This window comes from Ailuropoda melanoleuca, chromosome 1, assembly GCF_002007445.2.
Source record: "Ailuropoda melanoleuca isolate Jingjing chromosome 1, ASM200744v2, whole genome shotgun sequence".
Classification (NCBI taxonomy): domain Eukaryota; kingdom Metazoa; phylum Chordata; class Mammalia; order Carnivora; family Ursidae; genus Ailuropoda; species Ailuropoda melanoleuca.
Window position 1 is genome coordinate 197,817,464 of NC_048218.1, and position 12,685 is coordinate 197,830,148.

Genomic DNA, 12,685 nt, shown 5'->3' on the forward strand with positions numbered 1-12,685 from the left:
CCAAATATCTGAAAAGAATTGTCTAAATTCACTGTTCTCTCCATTCCCATTTCCTAGTCCTCCTTCAACCTCCCTCCAAGCTAGTTTCTTTCTCCAGCAGTCCACAAAAACTGCTCCTGTCAAGGTCCCAACACCTCCAAATTCCTGGTGCTTACAATAGTATCTAGCACACAGCTGGCACTCAATAAATATTTGTGTATGCATTCATGCATCAGTAGTATTACCATACAATCTAGTCAGTTTTCAGTGAATACATTTGCTGTTCCATGAGATTCTCAACACTGGAATTGAGATTGTTGGCTCTTATGCACAAGTGATATACCAAGTTCTAACTGTAGAACTATATTTGTAAACCATTAAACGTTATTCATAGCTATTTTTCCAAGACATACTAAACAATATTCTCTTCTGCCCCCTACCTAATGGAGTAGGGGATGGAGTATTTCTCCATTGTACTGATTCTGGGGAAAGCCCGAGCTAGTTTTGTTCAGTCCCATCCATAGCACCATCTCTCCTCCAGGTGTCCAGATGCTCATCTTCCACTTTACCAGCTCATGAAAGTCTTAGAAAAGGACTGGGTGAACTGGAAGACCTCCAGGCCCAGACATGCCTGCCCTTCTGCTGGAGGCCATGTGATGGACAACCTCAGTGCCATGGGACACAGGTCCTCACCAGGAGCCAATGGGAAGGACTTCCAGAGAATGGCTTTTCTGTGTTGACCTACTATTTGTTAAGTTCTTTCTTTTAACCGGGCCAAGACCAATATTCTGCAAGATATTAGTTCTGTCTTCCAGAACACCATAAAGCAAGTCAATCCCTGTTCTCATGACAACACTTAGGATATTCAGCTATGCTTCCTACAAAGCCTTCACTGCTCATGATAAATACCTAGTTTCTTCATTTCTTTCTCAAATGACATAGACTCCGATCTTGCCATTCTGGCTCTTCTTCTCCCCATCTTTCCATCCAATTCATAAGCATTCCTTTCAAAATACGGCACCTATATTCTTCAAGTAACCAGCAAGGGAGATGGACATCCTTACATCCCCTCACTGGGGCAATATATTTCTATTTATAATGTTTGAGGTTGGATTGATCTTTCAAATATGCCCAGCACTCCTAACATGTCTGTAAACATCTTCAAATCTTTTCCTATAAACTGCTGATAGGCCATATTCCCTTTATCCTATATGCATATAATAGATTTTTTAATCCTAGAAGTAGGACTTTAAACTAAGTAGGAATAAATGAAATTGCAATTTCTTTTTGGCCTGTGTTGTAGCCTGTTAATATCATTTTGACTTCCCCCAAAAAAGATTTATTTATTTATTTATTTGGGAGTGAGAGAGCATAGGTGGGGAGGGGCAGAGGGAAAGAGAATCATAAGCAGACTCCCCGCTGAGTGTGGGGCCTAATGTGGGACTCAATCCAATGACCCTGAGATCATAACTCGAGCCAAAATCAAGAGTCAGATGCTTAACCAATTGAGCCACCCAGGCGCTCCTCATTTTGACTTCTGATTGCCACCCATCACAATACCATCCTGCTAAATTTTGAGACATATAAAATTTAGTAAGCCACTCTGAACCTGTTGATATGAAGAGCAAAAAACCTCTAATTTCTGAGGTCCTGGGGCCAGTAACCTCAGAAGGTGAAACCTTAGTTATCCAGAAAATGGTTGAGGCACAGAGGACTTTGTCATAAGCCACAGGCCACTGACCCTGCAGATACAGCTGAGGTGCTACTCCCGCTTCATCCAGGAGCTGAAGGGCCAGTCAGGGCAGGAAATGCATTGTGCAGAGCTGATGTTTATGTCTAGTTAGCCAGTTAAGGAGAGCCCCACCATCAAGGAAAAGACACTGAAGCACACACTTTTCACAAGGGTCCCTCAAAAGCAGTTTTTGTGCTGAAGCCTTTAAATTACCTAGTGTTAAGGCCGAGGGCCAGAAATAGTCCATTACTCTCTGGCCTGGAATAATGCTTTCTGTCTATCCATGAAGTCCTCTATCTCAGCTACAAACACCAGGCAGGAGGCCCCTGCAAAATTCCATGGGATGGTTCAGGGGGTCTGTTGGGCAGCAGTGCCCCCCACTTGCGTGCAGACAGGCAGAAAGGGTTAGGCCTCTCAAGGTCATGGTGCCATTTTCCTCCAGCAGTTAGAAAACCCACTGCTGAAGGTCCTCAAACACATCTCCCTGTTCTTCTTTCCAGATGACCTCCAGCACCAACTCTCATCCTTCTGCCTTCCTCCCACCCTCCCTCTGCCCTGTGTGCTTTGGAATCCAAATCAGTAACCTATTGTAAAATCAATTAGAAAGCAAAACATTCTCATCAGTCCCAATCACCAAATAAGATTGAATTGGCTGAGACTTGTTAAGACCAAAATTCACTATAATTTTGATGGCAGTATTTCTGATGGTGGAGTTACTTTTATTTTCTTCTTTTTTGCTAATCTGCGCTTTGACCAGGAAAGGTAGAACAAAAAAGGTTAGGGTTAAGGGGCTACATATAGTAATAGGATATTCTGATTTAAATTTGATTAATTATGTCTTTAAAAAACTTTACTACTTATTTGTGTATAAAATTTTTATCACAACGAATCCAGAAATAACAGTATTGGGGAAATGTAAGACAACAATTTGAAAACTTACTGACTCTTGGCCTTCAAACCCAGGCAGTGATAATTCCCGTCCCTCACAGCTTTAGAAGGATCTAAGGGGGATTCTGCTAAAAGGAGAACGTCCTTGATGCTCTCCACAAGCAGCCATGGTGCACACATACTGTTGGAAAAAAAGACCAACATTCGTTTGTACTGAAATGAAGCAACTCATTTCAGCTTTTAAGCCACTCTTTTTTTTTTTTTAACTCTTTGTACTGTTTCCTTTGGAACAATCTCAGAATTTCAAAATGCTGAATGAAAGGAACCACTGGTATCATCACATCACAGAATCAAAACCTAAGTACTCACACTAATGCAAATTTCAAGACACTGACATAAGCATCCATGACCCAGCCATTCTAAAACAGGTTTACAGTAAGTTTTCCAGGTATGTTCTGTTTTATGCTTCTGTAATACTATCCTTTGGCATGAGTACAACAAAAAATAGTTTAACTACACAAATGTGGGTTACCTGGACTTGTGGCTGTAATTTTTCAAGTCCTTAATACCGGAGAAATCAAGCATGCACCAGTCTCATTTATTCCTCAGAGGAGTATAGCAAGGAATGTCCAGGAAACCTTTAAAGGAAAGAAGTTACTAAACAAATAGTGCACGGTCCTACAGCAATAAAAACATTTCATTAATTTGGTTATCTAATTCAGACACAGGACCAAAGGCTCTTTGTATCACTACTATTTCTTGTTTCCTTTTTACCTTAAGTTGTACTTGGCAGGTGCAATGTGGAAGGGGAGACAGAGAGAAAAGAAATGCCAATTATGGTTTAAATTCATGTCAACTCAGTGCTCAGGCTCCGGGCGTGGGACCAGCCTGACCTTTCTTCTAAGACTTAGTTACTTCTCATAACTCCTGTTCTTCTGTGGTTTTGAACCTATTTACATGCGAAACATATAAAATCTTTCAGGGGAATGAGTTGTGGCAGTTCGTCCACATTGCATTTTGCTTGTTCTTTTCAATCTAAAGCTATGTTTATTAAAACATGGGGACATACTAATTAAAACTGCCCAGCTATGTCGAAAATACTGGAGTATCTGGCCATTGTGTGTGCATAGGTTGTAAAATTCCTTTATTCTTCCTTCAAGGATTAATATTTGATTTTGTCATTTAAGCCATACTTTCTTTAAGGTCTCTTTCATAGTGGTCTTTTTTTTTTTTCTTTCTGATTTTTAGGTCCAAACTCTCCTTTTGGTTGATCCTGTGACTTCTCCTTCATGGAAGTGTATTTTCTGCCAAGACTTGCAGTTAACTGTGGTTCCAACTTCAACAGGAGCTGGCTGCTCTGAGAAGCACGGCAAGAGCTGGGTGGTGGGTACCCACAACAGGCTCACATTAGCCTCTGCATGGGGTCTGGTGGCCTCATCTGTACCAAACTCGTTTTGGAAATTTTAAATCATTTTAGAGAAAAATTGTATAAGTACAGTGTTTCTGCATGTCCCCTGAGAGAAGTCTTGGCAATCACAGTAAAGTTAGCGAAACCAAAAAATTAACCTTTGCACAATACTGCTAACTACCCTATGAACTTTATTTGGGTTTCACTACTTTTTCCTCTAATGTCATTTGTTATTGTTCTTGTTGTTCCAGGATCCTATCCATGTTTCCACATTTCATGTCATTGTTATGTTCTACCGCATTTTGTTCCTTTTGCTTTTCTCAGTTTCAAGGCGTTATTGTCTTGGGTTTCATAAACAACTCCAGGTTTACCCTATTACCTTTCAAGATTGTGCAGACTTTGATCTTCTCCTTTATCTTCCTAGATTGTAGAATCCTAATCCTTTAATTCCCAAATGAATCTGCTCTTAGTGGAAGCATCAGTCTGATTAGTGGGTAGCAGAAAAGCAAAACACAGTGGGCAGAAGGGGTGGCACTGGCCAAGGGAGGAGCGAACAGTTCTGCAAATTGCACAAGCAGACTAGACTCGTTTCAACTTAACTCCTTAGAAAATGAAGGTCCTAGGTGTTCTCACCAGGGACACAACAATTAGAGGAAAAGATCATTTCCTTCTACCACCACACTTTACAAATGAGAAAACGATCATATTACAAAGGAAATAAACAGAAAAGATCATTTGACACCAATTCATAGCATTTATTGACATTTCCATTTAAAATGCTAGGAAAGCAGTATAAATTGTAAACATGGAAACCAAACACTTGCATAAATTATTTCAAAAACTCTACAGCACATTAGAAAACAGGGCAGCTAATTGAAGGGTAGAAACATAACTGACAAATAGAAGGGAGGGTTCGATTACTAAATCATATACCCACGCTGAAATTTAAGTGCCCTTTTGAGACCAGCAAACCATGATTGTCAAGTTCAAGTTGCAGTATTGATGCCACGAGTGGCCTCAATTTACTCTGCACATTTTCGTACATTATCACTCACAGTCCAGGGTTGAGAGTGCAGGAAGAGTCAGAAGAACACGGACCTTGGCAAAGCAGGAGACAAGTGGGCATCCTGGAGCAGCTCTGCTGAGCCACCTTTCCTGCAAGGGTAATGAGCCCAATCTCCATGCTCCCTCGAAGATGCTCTGGAGGAGGGCCAAGCTGAGTTTTTACCCCCTTTCTGAAATGCGCCCTCTGGTGTTTAGAGCAAGTACATTAATCAGTGGAACCTCCTTCTTTCCCCACATGAACAAGAGGAACAGTACAGGGAGTCTGGCTTAAATGTGGCCCTGTGCTATTCCTAACTCGTGCACTTAGGGAATCAAGTCATGAATGCTTGAAACGGGGGCATGAGACCCTTCACGATGCTCCAAAATGTCCAGAAAGGTTTTGGTGGAATCAGGGACCGAGTGACTCAAATCACTTCAATTTTTATCTCCGTCCCTTCTACCATTCACTCTTTCTTTAAATGTGAAGTGGCCCCAGAGCAGAAAAACCTGGAAGAAGGAAAAGCAAGGATCCTGTATAACTACCCTGTGGGAAACTAATTTGGACTAGACCACCTCAGATTAAGACATTCGTTCCTCCTCTCACCTGCTCGCTGGCTCCTAACTTTGTTTCATGTTTCCAAAGGCATTTAATATTCTTTTCCTAAATTTCAATGCTGCTGTGTGTTCATAAGATAAATTCTCAAATGTACTGTTCACACACACAAGCAATGGAATTAGGATCGTACCGTGAGGTTTCAGTTTTCAAGTCTTTTTAATACTAGAGAGAGGAGTCCTAAACACTCAAAATCACCTCCAAGAATATCAAAAGAAACCTAAAATATACACACTCCTTATTCGTTAGGTAGTAAGTGTGAGCCTATTACATTTTATGAGTATGTTACAGCAGATGCTCTTAGAAACCCCTCACCTGTTATAAGAATATCCATTAATGCGTTGGATTAAATGTAAAAATGAAGTTCAAGTTACCATTCCATAAAAATGTGTTTTGTGATCAAATGGTCAGTGTGCAGGTACAGAAGTGGACTCCCTCACGCTCCCGTTGGGGACAAATGTGGATAAGTAGGCTGCGGAGACTGGCTTTGGAGGTAGAAATGGAATGGCTAAAGCTCACCTCGAGCTGAAGTTAGTATGGTAGTTAAGACTGGAGGCCCCCTTCTCGCCTGCCCAGAACCTTAACCAGCTTTCCTTTCAACCAGCAAATTCATTCATGTCTAAGAATCTAGGATGAAAGGGAAAGAGTTTATTTAATGATTAACGTGTGAATTACTGCAAATGCAAATCGGTGTCCAAGTGACTGGTTTGGCCACTGGAGCATTAAGGGCAATGCAGCAAACACTGACCCTGTACACAGTTAAATGGGAGGCTCATAAAGCACAGAATTACTTGTTTCGGCCCAAAGCCTTCAGGTGCACCTTCACCTGTGCTTTGCATCGCAGGCCTCATGCCCTGAAAAGTCCAGTTGGCAAACCCTGCTTAGTCTGCTGCTCAAAAGCCATGTCCCACCAAAATCAAAACATATTCTGAAATTAGATAAAATTTGGAGAAAATTGTGTAGGCAGCTACAAAGAAGTGGGATATATTTATTTACAACCTACTACACTCCACAAAGGATTTAATGTGTTTGAATGACTGACCACAGAGAGCTGTCCTAAGCAATAAACCTTGGTGGAGTTCTTACAATATTTTCACACTTTACAATTGGTGCTTTTCTCTTCACTCCTCCAGATGGGATCTCTTGCTGTGCAGACCTTCTTCGCAGACCCAGCAATTTTCTCGCTGTATTATTGCAAACACATCCTCGCAGCCCCATTTCCTCCTCTTGTTTTATTAAAACTCCCTAAACGGTGCAGTTAGGGATCTTGTCTGAATATTGCAGCAGATCAAGTTCATTTTCGAGGACACCTTCGCCCACTTTCTCCATCCTTCCCCAGGCCCACTCCCAGCTCTTCCCTTGCCATCTCACCAGCTCCCCCGTCTTCATTAAAGTAGCTTCTGAAGTGGGCTTCTCCCCAGGATCACATCGTTTCCAAATGTGCAACTTCCCTTCTCCTGAGTACCCAACGCACTTGTGTATTTTCAGTGAATCTTACTAATGTACACACTACATTATGTATCTCTATCTTCTGTCTTTTATACCCAGCTATGCTATCTTAGATTCTAAGATCAAAAAGACAGGACTCATGTTGACTTTTTCGGTGCTAGAAACGGCAAAAAGTCAGGTGCAGAAAGATGTTCAATAAATGCTGTTTCAAAGTTAAGGATGAAGGATGTGAATTTCAAGCAAATTGGGAAAGTGGAAGGGGAGTTACATGGAGCCCTTAGTTTTCTCTGGTTACCTCCATGTGAAGTCATTCACTGGTAGACAATAGCATATCAGACTGTCCGATCCCAGTACAATCATAGAGATAACGTTCTACATTTCACCAAGCTTTGTGCATCTTCCTCAAGGGTTCTTTGCATGCAAGATCACATCTGAATCTCAAAAAGAGAAATTCTGGGAGGTGGACAGAGGAGGTGAGTCCTCATTTGGCTGATGGGGAGAAAGAGATTCAGGAAGGTACCTGACACAGCAAGTTGGTGACAAAGTAGACTCTGAAAATGATCTCCGACCCTCTCTGAAATTCTGACTCAACTTTATAGCTTGTATTATTACCACCGGAACTTTTAAACTAGGAAAAGAGAGTAGACACAAAACTTAACTTTTCATTTTAGAGTACTTCAGTTAATGGAACTCCAAAGCCACACAAGATCAACATGAGGACCTTTCTTTTAAGTAGATCATGTTAACTGAGTGTTCAAAGACCCACCTGGGTGTGTTGCTCCTCACGACAGTTAGTCTGTCCTGAGTGTGGTGACAGGTAAAACTGCTGCAAGTGTTTACAGAAAACAAGTGCAGAGTGTGCTTTACAATCAACACAAGAGTGCTGGTGAGCCCAGGAGCCTGCCCACACCACACCATACACCATCAGTTATCATATGTTATCTTTGGTCCTGACGTCAGTTGAAAAGTCTATCAATTCTAAACCTAACAATATAGGTAGAATCCTTTTATGCTAGTCTGAAAGGCATCAAACTCACTACTGCAGCCCACTAGAAAAGAGACACCCGTTTCTGTGATGTACAGAGGAGGTAACCATTCTTAGTACACTGTGTGCAAACATGACACTGAGCAGAATGGGAGGAGGGGGCCTACATTAATTCCATTTGCTGCCACATGACCTGAATTCACTATAAAGTGTCCGTAATAAAATTCTGCTTGGATATCTCAAATTCTTAACATACTCAGGAAACCTGGTATTTTTGAGTGACATGCAAAGATAATCCTCCACTTTGGAGAGAGTCTGGTATTAAATCAAGACTGAGAGGTAAGATATCAAGCCCAGAAAGGGGTCTTATCTCCCACGCTCCTTGGAGCCTGTGAGGACTGCCTGATAAGGGATTTCCATTCGTTTAACATCCATGAGAGACTTATTCCCCTGCACCCCTCCTCTTTCAGAGGGCACAGATGAAAAAAAGACTACATTTAACTTCCTGGAAGCAACATTCCTGTATCATAAGACTGTCTGACAAGCTTCATTGAGGAAGCACTAAAACATGATTCTGGTCCTCAGCGATTACACTTTGGAAACCTATTTTAGGTGTTTCAGGGTTCTTAAAATTTGACACAGATTTGGATTCATCAGAGCCCCAAATTCTCTCTGTTTATATGTTGTTAATTAAAAGTATTAGTGAACTAATAAAAAAGGATTCATAGTGGAACTCTATTATCTGTTTTTCTTCTGAGCTTCATTCAGGTATCAGCAAACAGAATGGCCCTTGTTATTATATTCCTTACTCTAATTTTGGAAGTAGGGAAATGTTTACTTCAGGAATGAATCTCAAGACAGATGATACCCTCTGTCAGGCCCCAAGAACATAAGATGTTTTAACAGTCACTCAGTGGTCATGCACAGTAAAATCAGAAACAACTCTCTCCTCTCCCTTGTGGTCCTCAAAGCTCTTCTTTACATTTCTTGATTTGTTACTGAGAGGCTGGACTAAACTCTGTTTCATTTCCAGGTCTTGAACACAGAGAATGTGATTACTAGAAATGCACTCATGAATAACGATTTGTTGGCCCTGGTAGTTTTTATAAATAATTTTTGCTCATGTAAGATTTCTCATTCAAACATAATTTGTGAGCAACTCATCAGCCAAGTGCAAGGATTAGTTATGACCTCCTGAAAGCCTCCTTCTGTAGGTATGACCTTAATGATGGCATGCACTGAGATGGGATGCTGTCAGTAGTTGCATGCGCCCAATTAATAAACAGCAAATACAATTAAGAATGTAAATCTAAACTTTGATATGTATTTTGAATAACCAAATAAATATTAAACTTTCCCCCAGGCCCCCTGTTTGGGAGGGTTTTTTTTTTCTTCCTTTCTAGAACAAATGAAATCTTCAACATATTCTTCCGTTGCATTTCACAGACATAAAGGTGAAGGGGCCCTCGGAGCTGTAGCACCAGAAGTAGAAGGAAAAACGCAGATGATGGCTTCTTTTGGAATCATGAGGCTCTACAATCTATCATTTGGTTTCTCACTAGTAGCTTTTTTTATTCCCAAACAGTCTTAGTATTTTTGTTGTTAATATGACTATTAAAATAAGTTCCTATGGAGAAAAAGAGGGAAATCAAGCTGTTAATAAAATGTCTTCGAATCTCTTTTCTCAGAAAACAAAGCAGCAAGTTCATTATACAAACCAGTCTGAATCACATCTTCCCACGGAAATGCTGGATTCCGTTAATCCCTATACCCTCTACACATTTCCATCTTTTACCTTTAAAAAGGAGACTAATTTAGTTGATTTTTTGTTGTTGTTAGCTTAGATTTGTGGTTTGCCTTCATGAAGTGCTGCTGGCTTTTGGCCAAAAGTACGTAAATTTCGGCTGGAACCCAAGTGGTCAAAAATTGCCAACTTATTAAAAGCATCATGAGCTGTCACGTGACTTGTGGCATCCTCTAAAATTGCAACCTGCTCCCTTACACGGGCACCTAGCCCAGGAGATGCGCGTTCTCTCGCAACACCCATTTAGTTGATTTCCGTTTAGTCTTGCTTCCACGGGAAGCAGATACTTGGCAAATCTGCAAGGCGAGGCGGATCAGCTGTGGAAGTTCTGCACGGCGGTCTGTTTCTGGGAAAGCCGGAGCAGCTCCTCGCGGATCGCTTTGATGAGTGACGCTGAAGAGTGGCCGGGCTGGAGGTCTTCCGTGGAGCTGCTGGTGTAAGTCAGCCCCGCACCCTGCAGCCCCCTGTGCGGGAGGTTCCCGGGAGGAGCAGAGGGCTCTCTGCCTGAAGTCCTTGGCACCTGGAACAGCGGTGAAGAAGAATACTCTTGATGTCCAAGCATGTGCGTCTGAAAGAACATGGCAAACGTTACTGTACTTCCCACGTAAGAACACGAGGAGAAATCCAATTCCAACTGGGAGTGGCCATGTACCCAGGACTACTCCTACCCACCTCCCACCAAACTTGGCCCTCCAAGAAGGCCCCCAGGATGGAATACAGAAACTGGGGAGAACTACTGAAGAGAGCAATATGACAAAGAAAGCCCTGAACTTAACAGGTGCCTAATGAATACTTGCTTAAAGGCAGACAGAAAGAATGATGCAGTTGACCAAGTCTCTGTGCCCCTGTGTGTGGAAGGAAGTGGCCCACTGGGAGAACTGGAAGGGACCTGGAGAGCTGGGGTGCCCTGTGGAGGTGAAAGGTCAAATGAGGGTATCTGAGAGCTGGAGGAGATGAGCAAGTACCTGCAGAGAGACTGACAAGAACTGCCTTTGCTCTGGGACTCGAGCCCTGGGAGGGTGTGTGTGTGACACACATGGGGACCACAGGACACAATGTCACAAAATCATTTTCCATTTAACTTATCTGTGTATCTGTGGAGTGTTCTGCAGAGGCTTTTCTTTAAAAAGTTATCTCACTAGGACACACAACAGTTTTGCTTCTATTTGCATAACATAAATTAATTGGGCATTCATTTGACCAGAATTATTGTATTTTTCGGTGATTTTTTTCATATTTTTTCAGTGAAAAATCTCTCTTTAGATATATACATGAGTACTAAATCTGTGGTTTCACTTATGCTAAAAGTAAGCCTCATGGTAAATATGGCATTCAAGCCCTCGAATATTTCTACATTTCCCATTTCCAAATAGTGATAAAGAGGCAGTGAAAAGTGAACACTGGATTTGATAGGAAAACCAAAAATACCTCATGAAAATAAGTTGGGTACAAAAAGGCAGAAAAAGGTCAGCAAATGTAAAGCAGATACCTGAAATTCTAAGTATAACAATGTATCTATTAGAGGAAAATTATATTCTAGAATAAATTTTCTTTCACTGAGTAGTAGAAGCCTCCGGTCATGAAAAGAATTTAGCCTATTTGCTGGAAAGACACATAAATGCATGTAAAATTCTTGAGAAAAACAAAGGAAAGCACTTGTGGCAATGACCTGTGCCCCTATTGATTCCGTTCCTATAAAGGAGTGATCACAGTGATGAGGAGCCTCTAAGAGAAACTCTGTGCCTTAGAATCCCAAACGGTGAGCTTATGGCAGAAGCATTTCGTGGAAGTCATAACAGAGATGATGTGGATAAACCCACAACAAAGCACAAATGGTGAGCAAGTAGGTATGTAAGCTCATGAATATTTATACAATAACGCCATAGATCAAATCCAGATTTTAGTCACCTAAAGGTTCAAATTCACTACTTGAAAGTCAAAATCACTGAGCCAGAAAGTACAATTGTGGTTGCCTGGAGCTGGGGGGAGGTGCATTTAGCATTCAATGAGCACAGACTTTCCATTTTACAAGATGAAAAACGCTAGGGGGATGGATGGTGGGGATAGTTGCGTAAAATCATGAGTGTATTTAAAACCACTGAACTGTATACTTAAAAATGGTTAAGATGGCAAATTTTATATATGTGTATTTTACCACAATATAAAAAAATTGGAAAAATTTTAAAGGTAGCTGTTACTTACAGGTCTCTGTCCAGATTTTCTGTAATGAGTATCACTTTCATTATTTTTTTTAAAAGGTTATTTTCAAAAATTCACTACTTTAAGCTGAAATCTGCCTCAGGAAAAATTATATACTTTCTACAAGTTCAGTGCAATTACTCTCCCACTTTGGGTGGGTGGGAACTTACTATCTAAAAACTGCAAGCAAAAATACACTCACAGAAAAAAGGGAGAGAGGTTAAAACTTTTACTTATGTAGGTTTTAAAAAGGGATCCTCAAAGCAGAAGCAAAAGCAGCTAAATTAAGTGATTATGTCTGAATTTTCAGTGACGACCCAAACACAAGATACTCACAGCCTCTCTTCGGCCAGCTTCATCCTCCCCATATGAAGGCCAGCCTGGTGCCGCATACTGGCCGCCTCTGCTTGGTGGGATTTCCACTGGCTGGGCTCCAATTCTGCTTGCAATTCCCACCTGTGTCAGGTGCTGAATCTGGGAGCCTGAGGAACATAGTGGGGCAGCCTGGTCAATATTTGCAGGGAAGTGAGGCTGCCCAGCAAGACACTCTAGTTCTTTTCAATTTTTTTTAAAGATTTATTTAT

General features: G+C 41.3%; 1 protein-coding gene across 1 annotated transcript in view; it reads right to left on the minus strand.

Moving 5' to 3' along the window:
- Positions 1-4,738: 4,738 nt before the first annotated feature.
- Positions 4,739-12,685, minus strand: part of KIAA1549 (KIAA1549 ortholog) — a 135,486-nt gene continuing 127,539 nt past the window's right edge. The window contains exons 19-20 of the mRNA XM_034637766.1: positions 12,438-12,583; positions 4,739-10,470 (exon numbers count right to left, since the gene is read on the minus strand). Of these exons, the coding sequence (XP_034493657.1) occupies positions 10,216-10,470; positions 12,438-12,583 (401 nt within the window). The 3' untranslated portion in view covers positions 4,739-10,215. The remainder of the gene's footprint in view (positions 10,471-12,437; positions 12,584-12,685) is intronic.